Source organism: Eschrichtius robustus, chromosome 1 (genome assembly GCF_028021215.1).
Source record: "Eschrichtius robustus isolate mEscRob2 chromosome 1, mEscRob2.pri, whole genome shotgun sequence".
NCBI lineage: Eukaryota > Metazoa > Chordata > Mammalia > Artiodactyla > Eschrichtiidae > Eschrichtius > Eschrichtius robustus.
In genome coordinates, this window is record NC_090824.1 from 163,777,014 (window position 1) to 163,799,299 (window position 22,286).

General features: G+C 47.6%; 1 protein-coding gene across 4 annotated transcripts in view; it reads left to right on the forward strand.

The window, feature by feature from the left end:
* The window catches only part of ZNF592 (zinc finger protein 592), a 55,153-nt gene extending 45,608 nt beyond the window's left edge, over nucleotides 1–9,545 (forward strand). For all 4 annotated transcript variants that reach the window (XM_068558425.1, XM_068558406.1, XM_068558397.1 and 1 more), the window contains 6 exons: nucleotides 4,791–4,967; nucleotides 5,248–5,407; nucleotides 5,521–5,808; nucleotides 6,036–6,148; nucleotides 6,813–6,948; nucleotides 8,169–9,545. In XM_068558425.1, coding sequence (XP_068414526.1) covers nucleotides 4,791–4,967; nucleotides 5,248–5,407; nucleotides 5,521–5,808; nucleotides 6,036–6,148; nucleotides 6,813–6,948; nucleotides 8,169–8,669 — 1,375 coding nt within the window. In that variant the 3' untranslated portion in view covers nucleotides 8,670–9,545. The remainder of the gene's footprint in view (nucleotides 1–4,790; nucleotides 4,968–5,247; nucleotides 5,408–5,520; nucleotides 5,809–6,035; nucleotides 6,149–6,812; nucleotides 6,949–8,168) is intronic.
* Nucleotides 9,546–22,286: the final 12,741 nt, after the last annotated feature.

A 22,286-nucleotide genomic window follows, 5' to 3' on the forward strand; every position in this document is an offset into this window, starting at 1 on the left:
GCTTTACTTGATCATTTTTACTTCAGAAATATAATTTTGCCCAAATTTATTAAGGTTTTCTTCTCTTTGGTATTAAATTTTTTTATTGATTTAGTTCATTTAATAAACATTTTTTGAGTACTTACTGTTGTCTTTAACATTGTGCCAGACACTCAAGATACAAAGATGATTAAGACCCAGCTCCTGCCCTCAAGGGGCTTCAGTCTGATAGGTTACAGACATGCACACAAGTAATTACGATTCAAAGTGGTAAGTCCCATAGTTGAGGAATGGTCAGGAAAGCTTCATAGAGGAGATATTAGGAGGTTTTAGGTAGAAGAAAGGGGGAGAGCATATCTGGCAAGAGCATAGGCAAGGGATACCAGCACACATAAAAGGGCTTACAGGAATGATGAGCATTTCAATAGATGTAGGTCAGGATGAACCGGAGGAAGGGTGAGAAATGAGACTAGGGAGTTGGTAGAGGCCAGGCCATGCAAGACCTTGTATTCCTTGGCAGACGTTTGGACTTTATCCAGTGGACAGTGAGGAGCTACAGAAAGATTTGCAGCAGGGGAGTGATCCAGCTGGATCTGTGTTTTAGAAAGATCATTCTGGAAAGGTGACATGTATATTAGAGGGGAGAGATTAGAGACTGGTTGTGTGACAATCCAGATGAGAGACTGAGGGATTCAGCTAAGGCATGGCTGTGGGGATGGAGAGAAGGTAAATTTGAGAGAGATTAGGAAGTAGAAACATTAGAGCTTGATGATAGTTTGTATACTGGGGTGAGGGATGGGGAGTGGTTAGTGATCACTTCCAGGTTTCTCTCTTGGTATAAGCATTTCCAAATGTAGACTGATTTCTTTTACATGTTATGGAGAATGGAGAAGCTAAAGTGTGTGGGAAGAAAATAATCCAGAGATGGGGTTATACAAAGCCCTTGCCACTGTGTTGCAGAAGAGCATTGCTGGGCAGCACCCCAGGCTACATTTTAAAACCAAACACCTGAACCTGTGTTTTTAGCAGTATTCATAAAGTTTGAAAATATCTTTCTAACTTTGACTTAAGTGTATGCTGCTTGTTTCAAGATCAAATCGAATCCAATAGCAATGCAATCAACACTTTAATTTTTGTATTTGAATCTTGAATCCAAGAAATTTTCAATAACACAGATGGATTAATAGCATTTTTTTGTCTTGTAATTAAATATTTTACTTTCTTCTGTAAGAGTAGAAAGAAACCTAATGTCTCAAAAGGAATTTAGTTTATCAAGCCTTTGTAAGAAATGTCAGACAAAAAAGTATTATGATTCAGCTAGAGGGATTACTGAAGATATTGACATTAAAATTTTCAATGATCTATGGTTGAACTCAGAAGATATACACACTAATACAGTATTCATTATACTTAAGATCTTCAACTATTAATGTGTTTTTTTGGTAACAGCTTTAGTCAGATGTAATTCACGTACCATCCTATTCACCCATTTAAAGTGTCCTATTTGGTGGTTTTTACTATATCCACAGAGTTGTACAATCAGTCACCACAATCAATTTTAGAATATTTTCATCACCCAAAAAGAAACCCTTTATTTGCAATCCTCCCATCCCCCCAACCCTAAGCAACTACTTTCTGTCTCATAGATGTGTCTCCTTTGGACGTTTCATACAAATGGAATCATATAATATGTGGTCTTAGCATAATGTTTTCAAGATTCATCCAGGTTGTAACATATATTAGTATTTCATTCCTTTTTTTGTTTCTACGTGTTGGCTATTGTGAATAATGCTGCTAATGAACATTCATGTACAAGTTATTATGTAACACATGTTTTCAGTTCTTTTGGATATATACCTAGCAGTAAAATAAGGAACTACCAGATTGTTTTCCAAAGTGGCTATACCACATTTATATTCCTACCAGCAGTGTATGAGAGTTTTGATTTCTTCACATATTTGTTATTGTCTGACATTTGCATATAGCCATTGTTGTGGGTATAAAGTTGTATCTCATTATGATTTTGATTTGTATTTCTCTGATGGATAATGATGTTGAGCATATCTTCATAAATTTATTGGCCATTTGTATATTTTCTTTGGAGAAATATCTATTCAGATCCTTTGCCCATTTAAAAATTGTGTTATTTGTCTTTTTGTTGTTGAGTTGTAAGAGTTCTTTATATATTCTGGTTACAAGTCCCTTGTCAGATGTATGATTTGCTAATATTTTCTCCCATTCTCTGGGTATTACTGTTTTTTAGGAAATTCTCAGAAGGTACCTATGTTCCATTTCATTGAGGTCTACTACAGAGTTTCACAATATTATATTTTTAGAATTCTATAAATTATTCTGCTCTTTGTTGAAAATTTGGAGAGTGACCAGTGTCGTAAGGGAGCAAGTTTAGACTGTTTACTAATGTGTTATTTTCTTATTATTTGTGATTATTGGCAAAGCTAAATATTTTACTGTTCTTTATCTTTTCTAAAACTTTATGTGTTTGACAGCATATGGTTCTATAATTGTCTGTTTTCTCTTTTTCTCTTAAACAGTTGGTAAAGAGCTGTGTCATAGGGTTGGATTTCTCTTCTGCAGAGTTTTTTATCAGTTTGTAAACCCTGCTTGATTCAGTCCTTCACTGAGGCTACTTGGCACATGTTCTTTTACCCCTTTATATTCTTACTTTCCGTGAGGTTTCTTCCAAGAATGTCTGCTGGGTAAATAGAATGGATTTTCAGTCGCATTTACATTGCTCCTGTAGGAGTTTGGTCAAACTGCACAAATAAAACCACTTAAGAGATTCTTTACACATCAGGTGTATTTGCCACTTTGGATGAATTTGGAAATATGTGGATTTTTTTTCTCCTCATAATTACTTGTGGTATGGATGTACTTCTGTGTGCTAGGAGTTGGTCACTATTTTGTTTAGCAGGAGAGAAAAGAAAATATAATTTAAGTGTAAGTAGTTTGTATAGTTGCTGTAACACATGTACACATTTAGTAACAAATGCTCATAGGCCTCAGTTGCGAAAAGGCTTTGGGTTCTGTAAACTTCTCCTCGTTGCTAATTAAGTTTGCAAAAGGTGATTCTGTCCCCCACCCCCACTCCCCAACACACACAAAAGGAAGAAAAACAAAAAGGACTGGTCAGGATTCTGTGATGAGTTATGTGGATTGCAAAAATGGGCTAATGTATTGAAATGCAGGCTAATATTTGGGAGTCAAAGAATTCTTAAGTGAAGGGATGTCCTTTCAGTAAAGCAACAGCCTCTCTTCTAGCCTCTATCTAGCCTACTGGGATGTCAAGGTTATAGGAGCAAGCAATGTTGCAACAAACAGAAAATAATAGTTATCTCCAGAGGAATAGCTGGGAGCAGGGAAGGTGTTTTCTCATGTAGGGGAGACCTGTGTGTGTTTATAGGCAGGAAGAAAGACTGAACACATGAGAGGGTCTAGGAACCTGAATAGATGCAGGTTAGCCTGGAGGAAGGTCACATCATTTTCTGATACTGAAGGAAGGAAACAGTGTTTATAGAGAGATATTTTGAAGTTGAAAGAGGAGTCCAGCAGACCTCAATTTCAGAAAAACGGTTTAAGACAGTTGATACTTTACAAAAATGATATATGCACTAAACAAAACTCAGAAAATACGAATTGGTAGGGAAAAAAAGAAAAATGTTGTCCATAGTCCCACCAAGGAGACAGTAGAACACTTACGAGCTGCACGGTCTAAAATGGTATCAGGGGGACTTCCCTGGTGGCGCAGTGGTTAAGAATCCGCCCGCCAATGCAGGGGACACGGGTTTGATCCTTGGTCTGGGAAGATCCCACATGCCTCAGAGCAACTAATAAGCCCGTGCGCCACAACTACTGAGCCCGCGCACCTAGAGCCCGTGCTCCGCAACAGGAGAAGCCACTGCAATGAGAAGCCCACGCACCGCAATGAGAAGCCCACGCTCCACAATGAAGAGTAGCTCCCGCTCACTGCAACTAGAGAAAGCCTGCGCGCAGCAACGAAGACCCAACACAGCCAAAAATAAATAAACAAAAAAATCAATAAATTTATTAAAAAACAAAAGAAAACCCAAAATAGTATCAGGCACATGTGACTACTGAGCACTTGAAGTGTAGCCAGTGCAACTGGCCATTTTATTTTATTAACTTAAATTTAAATAGTCACATGGACAGTGCAATATAGAACATGTCCATCATCACAGCAAGTTCCATCAGACAGTGCTGCTCTAGAGCATTTCTTCTTGGGCTTCGAGGGCTGTTTATTTTAATGTGGTTGTTATGGCGAATGTAGCATTCCGTAATTGTACATTTTATTCAGTGAACATCCCTGCCTGTTTGGCTCCAGCTTGCGGGAAGGCACAGGCTTTCTGCAGTCTCCTTCTAAAATTCCTCTTGGACTCCTGCAGTTGTTATCACACTTAAATGGATACTGTTGATGTCATTTTTGAACCATTCTCCACCCTCTCCACTCCCACCAGATTCTCTTGGCTGGGTTCAAGTTTTTGGTTTGCAGAAGAATATTCTCTGGCCAGTGAGGGGAGGGGAGGCTCTCTTCCCCCTTCTCTACCAGGTTGGGTGTTGGGCTTGGGGGACCCTGGGTGACTGCATTGTGCCAGGCGGCGGCAAGCAGGCTCTCAAGGTGTACACGTGGAGGATAGAAGACTGAGTGCACGAGGGAGGGGAAGAGGGAGGGTCCCTGAGATGGCTCTGTTCCTGTCTTCCATTCCTCCTTTTCCAACACTACTTCTCCGTCTGACATGCCTACTCCCCCCGCACCCCCCACATCTGTTATCCAGGTGCATCCACTGTGGGGTAGTCCACTTGACCTTGGCCTTGCTGAAAAGCCACATCCAGGAGCGACACTGCCAGGTTTTCCACAAATGTGCATTCTGCCCCATGGCCTTCAAGACTGCCAGTAGCACCGCGGACCACAGCGCCACCCAGCATCCCACCCAGCCCCACAGACCCTCCCAGTGAGTGCAGCTCCAGGGCCAGCAGGCCTGTGGGAGCAGAGCTGATAGCTTGGGTGCTCTGTGGGGAGGTGTTGGGATGGACTGGGAAGCCTGGGCTAGTGGCAGAGATGCCTGGAGTCCTCTAAAGACATCCTGAGTCTGCGGAGTATCAACGTTGGCTCAGAGTATTGCTTTCCCAAACCTGACTCTGGTTCAGAGAGATCAGAGATGGGGTGGAGGGGCCTTGTGGTTCTGCCAGCGTAGCCTTGGTTACCTCACACGCTGGGGCTTGTCTCGTCAGGCTCATTTATAAGTGCTCCTGTGAAATGGTCTTCAACAAGAAGAGGCACATTCAGCAGCATTTTTACCAGAATGCCAGTAAGGCGCAGGTGGGCGTCTTCAAGTGCCCTGAGTGCCCGCTCTTGTTCCTGCAGAAGCCAGAGTTGATGCAACATGTCAAGGTGGGACGCCTTGGGGAAGGAGGCTGGGGAGAAGGGCACATGCCTCAGGCCGGGGGTCTGACTCTGTGCATCTTTCCCCTTGCCCAGTCAGTAATCGCTCTCCCCATCCCCAGAGCACCCACGGTGTTCCCCGAAACGTGGACGAGCTGTCAAGCCTCCAATCTTCAGCAGACACATCTTCAAGCCGCCCTGGCTCTCGAGTTCCCACTGAACCCCCAGCCACTAATGTGGCTGCTCGGGGCAGCTCCCTGCCCTCTAGCCGCTGGGGCAGGCCTGAAGCCCATCGCAGGGGTGAGGCCAGGCCCCGGCTGAGGAACACTGGCTGGACCTGTCAAGAGTGCCAGGAGTGGGTTCCTGATCGGGAGAGCTATGTGTCCCACATGAAAAAGAGCCACGGTCGGGTAAGTGAAGCCACACAGGTACAGTGCAGCCCCAGATTCTCTGGACTTCTGTCCTGTGGGGTCATAGCCCCCTTATGTGGACGACTTCCTGGTGCTTTGGACATGGTGGGTACTACAGATCTTGAGGTCTTGGGGCATCCTCCTTTCTGCCTTCATCATCGGAGAAGAAAGATGCACCCAGAACTGTCTTATGGTTCTGATGCTTTGCATCCTGTCATCTCCCATAGACGTTGAAGCGGTACCCATGTCGGCAGTGTGAACAGTCCTTCCACACCCCCAACAGCCTGCGCAAACACATCCGCAACAACCATGACACAGTAAAGAAAGTCTACACTTGTGGGTGAGTCCCTGGGGGCGGGAGCCAGGAGGCCTGAATTTATCAAGACTGTCCATAGTACCACTGGGCCTTTTCTCTGCTGTGAGATTAGGGCTCAAAGGCAAGAGATAAGCAGGTTTCTAACGGGAATATGCTGTGGCTAGGTCAGAAATGAGGGCATTCCAGAAATAAGCTTCTAGAGCCTGGTGGCTCTGGAGCCCTACCCCTTCCCAACGCCCTAACCCCAGGCTGGCCTGCCAGTCAGCAGTGGAGGGCCCTGAGAGGACTGGTGGCAATGTGAGCATGTGCCCCGTTCGGCTGTGAGGCTTCAACGCCATCTGTCCGAACTTTAGGACAGGAGAGGCCACTCTTTCAGGCTGACTACTAGCCCAGCACTTGGGTCTCTGGACCCTGATATCAGAGAGCAGAGAGTGCAGTCATAGCTCAGGGCCAGTGCAGAGACTCTGACTTGCTGTTGTCTGCCACCTTGGCTGGCTTGCTGGCTAGATTTCTCTGGGGAGTACCCAGCACCACCCAGCCAGCCTGAGGACCACCCTGCCTGCTCCAAACTCTCTCCCTGCTGGAGCCAGAAGCAGTTTTGCCTCTGCCTGCCTGCCAGACCTGCCTGGCCCCATTGGGCCCTGGAGCCTGTCATCTTACATGACCTCTTTCGGCTGTACTTTTGCAGGTATTGCACAGAGGACAGCCCCAGCTTTCCTCGGCCCTCCCTCCTGGAGAGCCACATCAGCCTTATGCATGGTATCAGAAACCCTGATTTGAGCCAGACGTCCAAAGTCAGACCTTCGGGTGGACATTCCCCTCAGGTGAGTGTGGGACCCCTGCCCACTGGCGCAGCTTGCCCAGTGAGGCTGGAGCTGGAGGGGCACTAGGAAGGCTACAGGGAGCCCATTTGTCCTTGTGGCCATGGAGTAGCCAGCAGTGACAGCGTCCCTCAATGCCAGTCACTCTCTAGTCTTGTGTGACCTGCCTGGGGACTGCACACAAAGAAAGGACGGGAACAAAGACCCACGAGGCAGCCCACTGACCGTGTTTTCTTTTTGTTTCCCTGTCACTGCGACCCCGTTCCTTGGGTGCATGCTGCATTCTGTGGCCGTCAGAGCACTTTCACACATACCCTCCTGCTTCTGCCCCTCTGCAGTCCTAGGAGGCAGGGGTGGGCAGGGCTGACTGTTAGGTGAGGGTGGCCATGCTTGGCTGAGTCACCTCCTCACCCCCACCCCCAGTTACAGAGGAGCCAGACCTAGACTCCTGCTATCCTGGACCTTCGCCCTATGGCCTCATCCCTATTTCGTGCCCTAGTCCCTTTCTGGCCAGCCTCTGGATCAGCCTCCTCACAGCGGGCTCTTCCCACTCCACGGCGAGGGGGCTGCTCCTCAGAGGGGCAGGCATGTCTGGGAGACTGCCTGGATTTTCAGGAGTTTCTTTAATGGCTATTCAGAGAAGGGCCCTGGTCTGCAAAGGCCCTTTCACACACAGCAGGAAGGGTGTCAGTTGACATTTTGGCGACATCTGGCTATGATTAAAATGCATACCCTCCCTTCTCTGCCAAATGCATCCATCCTCTGATCTAGCAATTCGGCTTCCAAGATTTATCTGTCAGATATCTTTGGCCTTGGGCATAAAGAAACACGTCAATATATGTCTTTAAGTGAAAAAAGCAGGGTGAAGAAAAGTGTGCGTGTAATGCTATCATTTCGTAAAAGGCAGTAGTTTTATTTCTGTGTATGGATAGAATATCTTTTGGAGGAGCCACAGAACCCAGGCAATACGGTGTTCTCTGGAGAGCAGGGCTGGGGAGCTGGGTAGGAGGGACTTAATCTTTTCTACACCCTTCCCATATCTTTGGAATGTTGTGCCACATGTATGTGTTACATTAAACAAAAACATAAGAAACAAATCAAACCTAAACCAGAATTTAGGGCTGGGGTGAGCCTGGCCTGGGTGGTGATTCTGTGAGTCCTTGGGCTGCGTTTATCATGTTTGGGGGGCTCATGTCTCGGGCTCACATCGTTTCCCCTTCCAGGTGAACCATCTGAAAAGACCAGTCAGCGGAGCAGGGGATGCTCCAGACACCAGCAATGGCGCGACTGTCTCTTCCACCAAAAGGCACAAGTCCCTTTTCCAGTGTGCGAAATGTAGCTTTGCCACAGACTCAGGGCTCGAGTTTCAGAGCCACATACCTCAGCACCAGAAGGACAGCTCCACAGCCCAGTGTCTCCTCTGTGGCTTGTGCTACACCTCTGCCAGCTCCCTCAGCCGCCACCTCTTCATCGTCCACAAGGTGAGAGACCAGGAGGAGGAAGAGGCAGAGGCGGCAGAGCCAGAGGAGGGCTCTGGGGAGGAGGTGCCCGTGGAGACCAGGGAGAACGGACTGGAAGAATGTGCCGAGGAGCCTCTGTTGGGTGACGCAGAGGCCAGGAGGTCACTGGGCCTGGCCCCTGACGAGGATGGTGCCCAAGATGCTCAGAGTCAACCACAGGCCTCTCAGGACCGGGACAGCCACACACCGTCCCCGCAGGTGTGACTGGAAGCTTTGCAGTGTGCAGTCGGGGTGGTGCCGTGGTGTCCTCCACCTGCCGTGCGGACAGTGGGAAAGAGAAGGCTCCGCCCCGGTGTGAGTGTGGCTGGCTGGGCCCTGGAGCAGTGTCTGCCCTGAGCTTCTGGGAGCTGGGTGTCCCCCGGCCCCAGGAGATGGCGGGGTCGCCCAGGACCCTCACAGCTCTGAATTTGCTTCTGTTATTTATGGCTTTGTGCTGCTTCTTGGTACCCCAACTTTTGTCTGCGTCCTTCCAGCCCCAGGCTGCTTAAGTGGCCCAACCCCGATGCTGTCACCTCAGCTCGAAACCCCTCGGCGGCTGTGCTCTTCTGGGAGGCTCCCCGCTCGCTGCCTTCAGCCAGGGGCCTCCTGACAGCAGCTCTCTTTCTTGCCACTGGAGCCTGGGAAGGGGGATGAGGGTGCTGGCGCAGTCCCTCTCAGAGAGCTCGCCCAGCCTGGCTTGCAGAGGGCCCTTGGTCACCATGCCCTTCCTTTCTGTCTTCTCTGATTCGTTCCCCCAAAAAGAGTCCTGGAGAATTAATTGTCACACTGGCCCATCCTGTCTGTGTGGGGGGGAGAAACTTCTGCAGCACACCTCTGTCTGGCACCCGGGAGAGCAGGAAACGCAGCCAAGGCAGGCAGGCACCGAGAGGCAGACCCCCTTCAGAAGGAGCTGTGCGTCCTTGTTCTGCTGCTGTTCTGCCTTTCCTGACAAGCGGGGTTTGGGGCACAGAGACATTGGGATATTTGTACTCTTGCTCCTGTGCCATTAGAGAGGCTGCTGCCCCAGGCAGGCCAGCCCCTCGTCCTCTCAGCTGCACCCGTGTTGCTCAGACTATTTCAAATAAAAAAATCTTCTTACCATGCAGGTAGGCTCTTGTATTCCTCTTCCAGTGAGCCTGGCCCTACCCTAGTCCACCTCAGACTTCCCTCATTGTCCCATCTCTGAGGGAGAACAGTTGTTTCCTGCTGCCCAAGGACCGTCCTCTCTAGACCTTGGAGCTGTGGTGTGGAAACCAGGAGCTCAGTACTTCTGAAGGGGTGAGGGGAGGGCCTTATGCTGGTCGAGAGTCACCTCCAAGTTCTCCCCTGAGCTAGCAGCCTTGGTTTTTAGGGCCTATTGAAATTTTCCTGGGCACCTCCATCTTTCCTACAAACGGTTTTTCAAACTAAGAGAAACCTTTACTGGTGGGAGGAGGGGGAGGGATAGAAGGGAGGAATTCTGTACTTTTCTTGCACCATTCAAGAGGCCTTGATATCACCCCTGCCACAGGGAACTCGGGTGTGGCAGCACTGGGATTAGACATGGGAGGCTGGGCTGTCTTTTCACTGATGGCAGAGTTAGGACCTGACCGAGCGCAAGGAGCCGGCTGTGTGGAGGTGTCCTCTGACCTCTGCTCCGAGTAGCTGCTGCAGCCCTGTGTGGGTGGGATGTGGGACTGGGCCCGGCAGGATCTAGTGCAGCAAAGGGAAGTGGGTGCTGACTGCATTCTTAGAGGCGATCCTTCAAGGAAGACATTGAATATCGATGATAAATTATTAATCAGGTAAATATGCCTGACCTTTTCACAATTGAAAAAAAAATGTCTTCCTCTATCAAATGCCAGATTTTTAGTGGAAATGCTAATGGCATTGGGAAAGGTTAGTGCTTGTTTCAGTTTCAGAGAAACAGTGCTTTTTAATGATTGCCATACCTGGCAAGGCCACCATGTCCCTGCTTCCCAAGCAGGCAGCGAGGGCAAACCGGGCCTGATTCCGGCTGCATGCAGAGCCAGAGCTGGCCCCAACTCAGCTGTCATCCCTTCCTAATTCCAGTTGCAGGGTGCCCACCCTGCACCCGGGGCCATTCGCAGGAACAGATTATAGAGGAGGCTGATGGAAGCGTTTGAAATGGATGGCGGAACCACTTCCTGCTCAGAGATAGTATAGCTGGAGCTGGGGGGTGGGGGGGGTGGGGGGGGGGAGAGGAGGTGGTGAAATCACAGGTTTGACCTGTCCTGACCTCAGATCTATCTCCTTCCTGGGAATGGCATGGAGTGGAAAGAACGTCGAGCCACTCACCAAGAAACCTGGGTCACAGCCTGGGTTCTGCCCTCAACCAGCTCTTAACAAACCCTCTTAACTTCACCAGCCCCTCCCCTTCAAGATAGACCTAGTATTTCCCATCCAACTCGATTCACAGGCTTTTGTGAGGTGATAAGTATGGAAGCATTTTCTAGTTTATGAAACACTATCAATGTAGTATGGAAGCATTTTCTAGTTTATGAAACACTATCAATGTCAGGGATTATTGACTTGACTATGAAACACTATCAATGTCAGGGTGGAGTGTACCTTGCCGGCTATTCAGACTTGGATGCTGATGGTCAGTTATGATTGGTCTGGGACATCTCTCCACTGTTTAGTAAGAGTGGTGATTAACAGCACTTTAAGTCCTGCTCGTGGGCCCAGCATCTTTCTAAAAACACTTTCCAGTGATTCTCACTTTGTCCTCACAGTGATCTCACAGTTATCCTCCATTTTACAGAGAAGAAAACAGAGGCTCAGAGAGGTTAAATAAGTTGCTGGGTGACCTTGTAAGTCAAGCCCATCTGGTTCTAAAGTCCATGATGTCAACTGCTGTGTTGCCTTAGTGACCCGGCTACTTTGGCTGGCTGCCAGCTTATCAACAGTTTGCAGCCATCCAGACATCTGCTTTCCTACCTCCCCTGCAGTTGGGGTGCCCCACTGAGCACCAGGTTCTCTTTGGAGTCAGTCTGTGCCTTTTCACCCCAAGGAGGGCCCTGTGAATCACATTTGCTTGTGGCTTTCGGAAGCACATGCAGTGTCTCTGTGACCTTTCATTCTCATTGGGATTTATCTTGCCATTTGAAGATCATCATTTTGGTGAGGCTATTCCAGAAAAAGTGGCCCAGCCCTCACAGGGAACATGGTTCCCTCAGGGTCCAATATCTTCTGATTTTTTTTTTTAAAGATGTTTTAAAAGAGTTGTGATATCATTTGTTATCAGAAAATGCTTGCTGTAACAAGCACTTATCTGCTGGAGTGAATGCTCTACTGATCAAGTTAAACAGATAAGATCCCCACCCTTGTAGAAACTACAATTTAATACACTCTAAGGCTTGACAAATGACTAGTATTTATTTTCCAACTCCTTTATCTCTGTAAAATGATATGCCGAATTACTATAAGCTAATTGGTGTAGAAAGAGCTCTCCCCTTAACTTATGTAAACAGTCTGGCTTTTGAAAACAGCTGTGGTTCAGCAAGTTCAACACACTTTGCCTTCCCCGAGACTGCAGAAAAACCCCTCTGCCTGCCCTGGTCATCACTGTGTATTCAGCTCTGGGCACACTTTCTTTTACTTGTTTTTAAATTTTTTTTTCATTTTTTGAAAAAATTAATACACATACATGGTAAGACATCCAAACAATGCAAAAAGAGAATACAATGAAAAGTAAGCTTCCCAATGGAGGTCAGCCTTCAGTTCCACATCCCCCTCTCCAGAATTAATCACTGTTTCTATATCTTATGTATCCTTCCTGAGCAATTCTATGCATTTATAAGTTTTTAAATATGTATATTTATATATCTATTTTTAATACAAATGGTAGCATTCTATACACACAGTGTTCTGAAGCTTGCTTTTTTTTTCCACTTATATAATGGAGATTGTTCTAAATTCATCCAGTGGGTGAGTCTAATACATTAAAAGCTCCTAGCACAGTTCCTTGTATACACTAGTGGTTCAAAGAATGTTTGAATGACTGAATTAATGCATGCATGCGTGACTGAAAGAATCTGATTCAACCGGTAGCTACAAAGTTCTCTCAGGGTGTGATCTGAGACAGAATCTTCTGGATTCTGGAACATTTCTCCCTGTCTTTTCCAGGGGATTCAGGCTGTTGTCCAAAGCCTGACCTTTTCCACCAACAATTGCCACAGCAGTCTTAGAAACTGGGAGCCTTCGGTCCCTCTGGAGGAAAGAGCAGACTAAGACTCAAGTCCCAGTATGAGTTTGTTTTTTTGTTTTAGGTCTCTATTTAAAATGCTTTTTTCTTGGGGAATTCCCTGGTGGTCCAGTGGTTAGGGCTCCACGCTTCCACTACAGGGGTCTTGGGTTTGATCCCTGGTTGGGGAACTAAGATCCTGCAAGCCGCGCGGTACGGCTGAAAAAAAGAAAACAACACCTTTTTCTTATTGGAAAATGATATAGCATTATTAGAGAAATAAAAAACATGCATATTTATAATCCCATCTTTGCAGTTGTTTTCATTTTTGCATATCATTTTCCAGTCCTTGTTCTGTTCACAGCTGAGTTTATGGTATAATTATGATAATAACAGTGGTTAACATCAAACATTTCTATATCACAGACATTATTCTCACATTCCTTCTCCTGTTTAGTCTCATAACAATCCTATGAGGTAAATATCAATACTACTATTATTCTTTTGGAGGTTCAGAGTGGTTGACCCTAAGGTCATGGAACTAGTAAGGGGCAGATCTGAGATTACTCAGGTGTGACTAGCACTGCACTGCCTCTGATTTTGTACCCTACTTTTTTCTACTTAACATTATGTCTGGACATTTTCCCTGTTTCTACATAGCCTTGAGAATAAACTCACTGGCAGTGTAATAGAATGAAGAAATCCAGTGACTAGAAATCAAGAGCCCTAGGTTCCAGTCTGGATTCTGTAACTAAGTCATTTGATCTCTCTTGGCCTCAGTTCTTTCATCTGTCAAATTGGGGGCGGGGGGAGTTTTAAGTTCCTGGGGATCTAGAATTGAGCCTGGCTAGATTTTATCTTCTTGATCCTGTATATATTTATGTAAAAATAGAGGGGACTTTCCTAAAGGCAAGATCTCTTATTGAATTTCTTCCTTTGTTTAATTGTTTTATTTATTTATTGACTTTTGGCCTAGACATATACAAAAATGGAAGACCCCCCCCCCACTGGCCCCCTCCCCCAAGGCAATATCACTTTTATTTGCATTTATTTATATTTCAATTTGCATCAGATTTCTGCTTTTTCAATTAGAATTCTAGTTCTTTTATGAGTAACTACTTCTTTTGGCTTTTGTCAAGCCTTTCCAAGTTTGAACTGTTTACTTTGTAATTCCAAAGCATCTTCAGATTCTTCTGTTTCCCAGGTATCTATTCATTAGAGACCTAGGTCCAGATGAATTCTTGAACTAGTTCATTGTGTCATGTATTGGCCTTTTAACATGCTCTTATTTTTTATAATATTTACTATTATTTGCAAATTGAAATTGAGCTTTTAGTGCATGAATACTGAAAACTCAACAAATGTGTAATTGATTGTATGGAAAATGTGTCAAAAGGATACGATAAAGCCATTTAAGTCAATTCTAACTGGGAAGAGCATCCACCATAGTGAGTGCTCATGTGACAGTGGGTCAGTAGCACCATCTCGTTTCATGGGTGGGCATGGTATTATTTATGGATAGATAGATATAGATAGACTAAAGTCTACTGGATATTACTTCTAAAACTTAATCCCATAGTCTTTGCCTCTATTTTCTGTGAAAACGGAGAAAGTTGATTATATCTTTGATGCTTGAAGTGAGTGATTTAGCTGCTCTTTGATATTTTAAACTAGGATGCTCCACTGTTTCCAGGCCTCCCTTTTCAGTTATAGCCCAGGGCACACTGTATACAATTCCTATTTTCCTCTGGGGTTTTCTAGTCCTTAGACCAAGTTGCTTGAAATTTTGCCCTAAGACCTGTTGTGTATATAGACAAGGTTGCATATTTTTGGTATCTGAGGAGGAAGGTGAGTTCTGCTTTCTAAGAAGCTCTTTGCCTGAGAAGGAGGAGTTGCATTTCTACGCTCGGCTGGATCTGAGGAGGGTTTTGAATATGATTTTTAAATGGGGAAAAGGAGAACATGAGGTGAGGGGAGTGGGGAGGTGATGGTAAGGAAAGGCACAGAAAGTTGTGAAGGAGCAGGCAGGAGAGTTAGAACAGGTAGAGAGTTTAGAACCTGGAAATAACACTTGACTTTTAGGATGGGTGATGATGGTGGTGGTGGGGTTAGAAAGTAGGAGTAGCTGATTAGGAGGAAGTGTGGCAGGTGCTAGCAAAAATGGAGGCAGTGGCTTGGTTTGTCAATGGCATCCCTTGGGTTGAGCAGTAATTGCAGCAACTATTGCCAGGAGGTATTAGCATGTTTTAAAGAATGAGAAGATGTAGCTGTTGTGGAAAAGGAGGGCTGGCTGAGATACAGAAGGACCCTTAAAAAAAGACTTGAAAGGAAGCAAAAGGACCAGTTCACTCTGCAAGAAGACCCAGAGAGGCCTGGGCTGGGAGGGTGTCTTTCTAAGAATGTGGAGTTTGTGTCCTGGGCCTGACCATCTAATTGCTGCCCCTGACCACAGAGTCACCCTCTCATGTAATGATAACTTTATTCTGGAAAGGACCTACATTTGAGGCAGAAATTCCTGGCCCCTCTAATCGGATGTTGAATCAGAATAGGTGGACTGGGGAGGGCACCTGGCTAGGGCAGCTCTACACTTGAGTCCCAAATTCCCTGTCCAATCAAACCAGAATCAAGAGTGGCTTCTTGTTGCCAGTAATCCTTTAATTGGTGTCCACTTACCCCAGCACAGCTGTGGCCACATCTCCAATCCCTGGAGTGCCAGAGTGGCCAGCTCATCCCAGAGCAGCAGGACCTAGAGTCTCCACCCTCCAGGATTAGGGACTCAGCTGCCTTGAGCTGGGAGCTGTGGGAGCTCTCGGAGGGTGGTCAGACAAGCAGTCTAGAGCACTGCAGATTGGCTGGCAGGAAGGGCAGCTTGCAGCAGAAGGGCAGAAGTTTCCTACAGGAGGGCAGGGCCAGCAGAAATCTAGGGCTTCGTTGAGCTCAGGGCTGAGACCTTTAAAATGAGTGGAATCAAGAGAAGGAAAAATAGAGCAAACTGGGGGGATGGACATGTGTTTGATTAACTTACTATGCTACTAATGACTTGCACTGAGATGGGCCATAGGTCTGGGAAGCTTTGATAACCGGTGTGGAAGCTGATGATGCTTCATAAGGAAGGTGTCACTGACCTCTGACCTCAATTCCTGTGCCATAGCTTGTGGAAAAGGGTACTTCAGCCTGAGTCCACATAGGTGCCAGAAAAGCAAAATAAGATCTTGAAAGTCTACTGACCAGAGTGAGGTTGATGATAGTTGTACTTTCCCTTGAAGAGCTCACCTGTGAAGTGTGACATTCATGGCACAGTAGCTTAAGGTGGACATTGGCAAAGTGGACATGTTCAGAGGGGACCATCCAGCTTGGTGCGGGACCCTCAGTGCCATTTCACTCAAGGCGCTATTGAAGAAACTTGAGGTTTCATCAAGAAATGTTTCATGATCACTTTTTTCATACCTTTGCAGGACTATTATATCAAAAAGGAGTTGAGATTTCCTCTGTGTGGCCTCAGAAGGCAGAACAGAATTAGACTCCATAAAAGGAAGATCCTCCTAAAAATAAAATGGGCCACCTGGAGGAGTAGCATATTTCTAATCCCTGGAGATGTCCATACACAGGCTGGGGGGACCCCCAACAGAAGTGTCCTAGAGAGTGCTGAGGCTTCACAGTGGCAGGACAAGGCTAGAGGTGGAGGCCAAGTTCTCTTCCTGCCAACCCTGAGTGGTCTCTGCCCCCATTTCCTCCCCTCCTCGCAGCTGGGGCCACATGTGCTTCCACTCAGACTTCTTCCTACCCCCGGCCAGGGACCTCTTCTGACCCCTAGGAGCTCCATGGTGACACTCAGGCACTGGCATCTGGCCACTCTTGTTGGGCAGGCCTGGCTCTGACGTCTGCTTCAGCTCTGGTCGTGGGGACGCTCCTGCTTTGTTCAGGAGGCCAAAGTTTGCACTTTATCACCCAATTCTGGTAACCCATTACTGCTTGAAAACATGACTGGTTTCCTTTGGTCTCTTTTGAGAAGTAAAGGTAGTAAAGGGAAGTGAAAGATAAGGTAAATATTTCAGGGAAAACAAACATTTGATCATCCTCACAGGTTGTGAGGAAGGAGGCCGGGCAGGGGAGGACAGGAAGAGCTGATAGAGCAGAAGTTTGAGCGCCTTGGGAGGAACAGTATACGTTTTGAAGCAGAGGTTAGTGCAACTCAGGAATGATATAGATAGCCTGTCCTCCTTCAAAGTGGAAGTTCTCACCAATGGTCTCACTTTTCCCTGTATTTGGAAGGAACCGTTGACCACTGCAAGCGGGGAAGGCGAGGGGAGGTTGGAATCTTGTTTGGAACAGTTGCTATAGGGAAAGGAAAAGGTCAGATTGGGGAAACGTAAGAGGATTGCCAAGCTGCCTGAGATCGGACTCTGGTTGGAAACCAGAAATGTTGGCCAGCCTCAGAGCGAGAAGCCCACAGCCAGACTCCAGGTTAGGAACCAGCAAGGCAAACTTAGTAGAAGGTCAAGGGGCAAGTGAAATGAGATCCCTGAGGAAAGTACAGTTGTAGTTGAAGTTACTGTCCACTCTACACTATGTCTGTGTGTAGATGGGGATGCGATGGGCATCATAAAGAAGTCAGGAAGGAACTCATGAGCGGAGAAGTTATGGGGGAGTTGGAGTCTGGAGTTGCCCTAAAGCTGAAGGCAGGCTTGGTACATGGAAGGATAACAGGATGGCATTTTAGAGGTGGAGAAATTCCTCTGACGAGGTTCAAGTGGTGGACATTTGATTGGGTTGCTAAAGGGAGGGGGGGTGAAGGTCTCTGAGAGGATGAAGTCAGTGGACCTGCTGTCAGGTTGTTGGCTGAGTTATTAGAGAGGCAGGGGACCAGAGCCTGCTGCACGGCGGCACTCAATGTGAGGTGGCCTGAATTCAATAAGTTCAGGTAGAAGATGATGAGAAATGTGGAATGGTGTCCTGATAGCTAATAAATATGAGGTAATGTATGCCCTTGGCCCATGCTTCAAAGGAGGGTGGATTGTTCCCTTGGAATTTTGTTAGTATTAGAAGAGAGAGAGCTGAGTAGGAAGGGCAGGGATGGGACAAATTCAAAATAAAAGTCATGTTCAAACTCATCCAGACCTTGATGAGAGGAGCTAATGTAGTTGAGTCGCAATGTCCTGGGAGACCCTGTCGTAGTCTGAGAGTAGCTTCCCTTGTTACACTGAGCTAAGGATGTTAATTAACAGTAGCCTGAGATTTTCTTACCACGGGCACCCAGTTTACTCTGGGGCCCCAGGAAGTTCAGAACAATCGGGAGAGGGCATCCTGGCACCAGTAGCAACTTCCTACAACGCTTCATCAGTACTTCTATTTAATAGCAAACACTGACTGCCTTGTATTATGGTTATTTCCAAACACAGAACCACAGCACGCGCTCCTCTGTGCTCTCATGTGCAAACCTCTATTAGAGGATTGATGGCGATTCTGTTTTAATTTTCTGTCTTTCTTTCAGGCTTGAGAGGTTCTCAAGGGTAGAGACTATAACATTCATTTCTGCACCCTCAGTACTGCCATAATGCCTGGAGTGTAGTAGTCAGCAGTGAGACTTAATAAATACTTGCTGAATCAACAGCTATGACCTTTAGGATCATAAAGGATCATGACCTCACTCCTGTTAACAAAGGAGAAAGATAAAGCTCAGGGATGGTGAGCCACTTGCCCAAGGTCACACAGCCACTCAGTGGAAGAGCAGGATTACAACCTGAGTCTCTGGACTTCTAGCCTAGTTCTTGTTAAACAACACTTTACATATCCTCTCTCTCCTGCTAGGCAGTAAATCCAGGAAAGAGACTGTGCCTTTTCCATCTCTTCATCCTTGAACGCCTTGACACTCCTTACTCAGCTGTGCCTGTATCATCATGAAAGTCTGCTTGTTAAATTGGCATATAGCAAGAAGCTGGGAAGGATAGATTATACAATGGATGACAGGAGCAGAATTCAAAGAGTCAGATAAGAAGGAAAGGGAACGTGAGATGAAGAACATGAGATTTAACTTTAAAAAAAAAAAAAGGTGAAAGTTTGCACTTAGGATAAAAAAAGACTTTACAAGCAGGAGTGGGAAAGACTTAGAGGAACAGTGGTTCATGTTGAAAATTTACAGGCTCAGGATCAGTGAAATAATTTGGCTGCCAGAAAAGTTGTTGCTGGGACTTCCCTGGTGGCGCAGTGGATTAGAATCCGCCTGCCAATGCAGGGGACACGGGATAGATCCCTGGTCCGGGAAGATCCCACATGCTGCGGAGCGACTAAGCCCGTGCACCACAACTACTGAGCCTGCGCCCTAGAGCCCGTGAGCTGCAACTACTGAGCCTGCAAGCTGCAACTACTGAGCCCACGTGCCACAACTACTGAAGCCTGCGCACCTAGAGCCTGTGCTCCACAACAAGAGAAGCCACCGTAATGAGAAGGCGGTGCACCACAACGAAGAGTAGCCCCTGCTCGCCACAACTAGAGAAAGCCCGCACACAGCAATGAAGACCCAAGGCAGCCAAAGGAGAAAAAGAAAAGTTGTTGCTAATTGTGTGGAGCCCAGACCCAGAGAGGTGCTAATTCAATCGTGGGCTACTCTGGTTTGACCTCGGTGGGGGTATGTGTGTAACATTTTCAAAAGGAAATTGATAAATTGGAGAGTCACTGGGGTAACTAGCAGCACCATATCCACTGTCATGAGAAATGGCCTAAAAGGGAATTCTAGGTTCTTCATTGTACTAGGCAAGGCCTTCAGGATCTGGCCTCTGCCTAATTCACTTCTCTCTCTGTTTGCTCAAATCCTTTACACTTGAGTGACATGAATGCCAAGCTGCTTCACACCTCCATATCTTTGTGCATACTATTCCCTCATCTGGAATATTCTGTCCACCTGCCCCCACCCACAAGAGTCTATTTGTGAGCGCCTACGCAATTATCAAAACCCTTCTTCAGCTTTAGTTTCTTCCTTGTAAACTGTCCTAACCAAATCCCCAGACACAACTAACCACTCTTTCTTCTATACTTTATGCTCCCCTATGCATGGCTTTATAATTGTACATTTCACCTTGCATTGTATTTTGCTTATATTCCTGTCTCCCCTATGAGACCATAAGATTCTTGAAGGCACAGATCCTGTGACCCTTGCCTCTAGCACATGTGCTATAGCCTGATACATGGGTAATCACTTTAAAAAATGAACCAAAACTCCAAGCAGGCTTTCAGATATGTGCAGGACTGTCCTGTAGACAACTGAAGAGATTTTTTTTTTTTAAAAGGAGGGAAATTCTGACACTTTCTTTTTTATTTATTTATTTATTTATTTATGGCTGTGCTGGGTCTTCGTTTCTGTGCGAGGGCATTCTCTAGTTGTGGCAAGCGGGGGCCACTCTTCATCGCGGTGCGTGGGCCTCTCACTATCGCGGCCTCTCGTTGCGGAGCACAGGCTCCAGACGCGCAGGCTCAGTAATTGTGGCTCACGGGCGTAGTTGCTCTGCGGCATGTGGGATCTTCCCAGACCAGGGCGCGAACCCATGTCCCCTGCATTGGCAGGCGGATTCTCAACCACTGCACCACCAGGGAAGCCCTGAAGAGATTTTAATACGCCCACCTCCAGAGAGCCAAGAACAAGGATGAATGGGGGCATGTGGTCAAATGTGGCAAATTCGGGCTCATTAGAAGACAAGGCTTTAGTATGGGTTAGGACTCTTAGATTCCACTAATAGAAGCCTAACTTGAATCAGCTTGAGCAAAGGGAGAACCTTTTGGGTATGGATTCCAGGAAATGGTTGAACTGCCAAACTGCAGGAAGGCCATGGACAAAGGTGGATCACAGGAACACTTGCAACAAGGCACCTGAAAGCCATCAGGACACTGTACCCCTTGCCTTTGCTTCTCTCTGTGTCAGCTTCCTTCTTCCTCACTGCAGACTGGCCTCCTCCACACAGCAAGAAACATGGCTGCTAAAAGCTGGGACCTTGCAGCTCACAGCTTTCCACCACAGAGGGACAGGTTTTCTTTCCCAATTCCAGGTGAAAACATTTTGGTGAAGAACCTTGATTGACACAGCTTGGGTCTGATGCTTGCTTCTGTGGTCAGGGAGATGGGTACCATGAATAGATTGGCTTGAGTCAGAAGGGAGGGTGCGGGGAGTGGGGGGAAGGGAACATGTAGGATCAAGGCAGTTGCCATTGGAACCACACAGTGAAAGTGAAGGAAGAGCCATTTCCAAAAGGAGTGGGGATGTGAGTGTAGCTTCTAGAACAGAGAGGTTGTACTCCTTTGCTCCAACTTTCTTTCTTTCTTTCTTTCTGGCTGCGTTGGGTCTTTGTTGCTGTGGGTGGGCTTTCTCTAGCTGCGGCGAGCAGGGGCTACTCTTTGTTGTAGTACGCAGGCTTCTCATTGCGGTGGCTTCTCTTGTGGAGCACGGGCTCTAGGTGTGTGGGCTTCAGTAGTTGTGGCACTCGGGATCAGTATTTGTGGCTCATAGGCTCTAGGGCGCAGGCTCAGTAGTTGTGGCGCAGGGGCTTAGTTGCTCTGCGGCACATGGGATCTTCCCGGACCAGGGCTCGAACCCGTGTGCCCTGCATTGGCAGGCGGATTCTTAACCACTGCACCACCAGGGAAGCCCTCCAACTTTCTAATAATTATAACCATCCAGCTCCAGGTACTTTCTGGATGCTCTCAAGGATGTAGGAGACGAAAGAATGGGTAAACAGACTGTGGTCATTCCCAATATTTACAACCAGGTTTACACAGTGCTTAGAATTTTGCTCTCAGAAATTGTTGAATGACTGTTTTTCTGGGCATTAGGACTCAGCCCATTTCCCCCTCGGGTGCTGGGAAATCGAGACTGAACAGGGTGGAGAAGGGGGTTCAATTATTCTAGAGGTGTTTACTGAACCCTTAATCTACTAGATAATGGAGAGGAACATTCTGAGGAGTACTGGCCTCCTCCGGAACTGAGGTCACTTATGCAGGTATGTGGGTTTGGGTTTGTCTAAGTGCTGGATCAACAGCCACTGGCAAGGCCAGGGTCAGTCAGGGCTGCTGCCAGCAAGAGGGGCGGGTCCCTGGCTCCCTGGTCTCCCACTGGATCCAGGCCCGCAGGTTCCGAGCGGCTTTTCCGCCCCCTCGCCCCCGGCTTCTTTGGCCTTCCAGGGCTTTGGGTCCGAGCTTCCACACCTGCGAAACGGGGCGCGAGCAGGGAAGGAAGGTTGGCAGGAAGCCTGGGTCCTAGGGACCTGGTGAGGAGCATATGCTTGGTCTCCTTTCTAGAACCGCACCCCCCTTTCCCCTCTAGCTCCGGGAGGCCTCCCCGGGCGGCTGGCCCCGACGCCAGGGCGGCTGCGGGCGCGGAGGGGGCGCTCCACACACGTCGGGCGGTGGGCTGAGGGAAGGAATCGGCGGACCCTCAGGCAGGGCCTGGCGGGGCTGGCGAGGCCCCCGCGGCCCGGCGCCCCCCGGCGCCTCGGAGGCCGCGCTGGCCGGGCCGGGGGAGGGACAGCAGCAGGTGACGACGGCCGGGCCCGCGGCTATAAATAGGGGCGCGCGTCCGCCGCGGGCGGGAGCGGCAGCCGGCGGCGCGGACCTGGCGGGCGGGGGCCTGGAGAAAGGGCAGGGGCCGGCTGCGGGCGCGGGCCGGCAGCAGC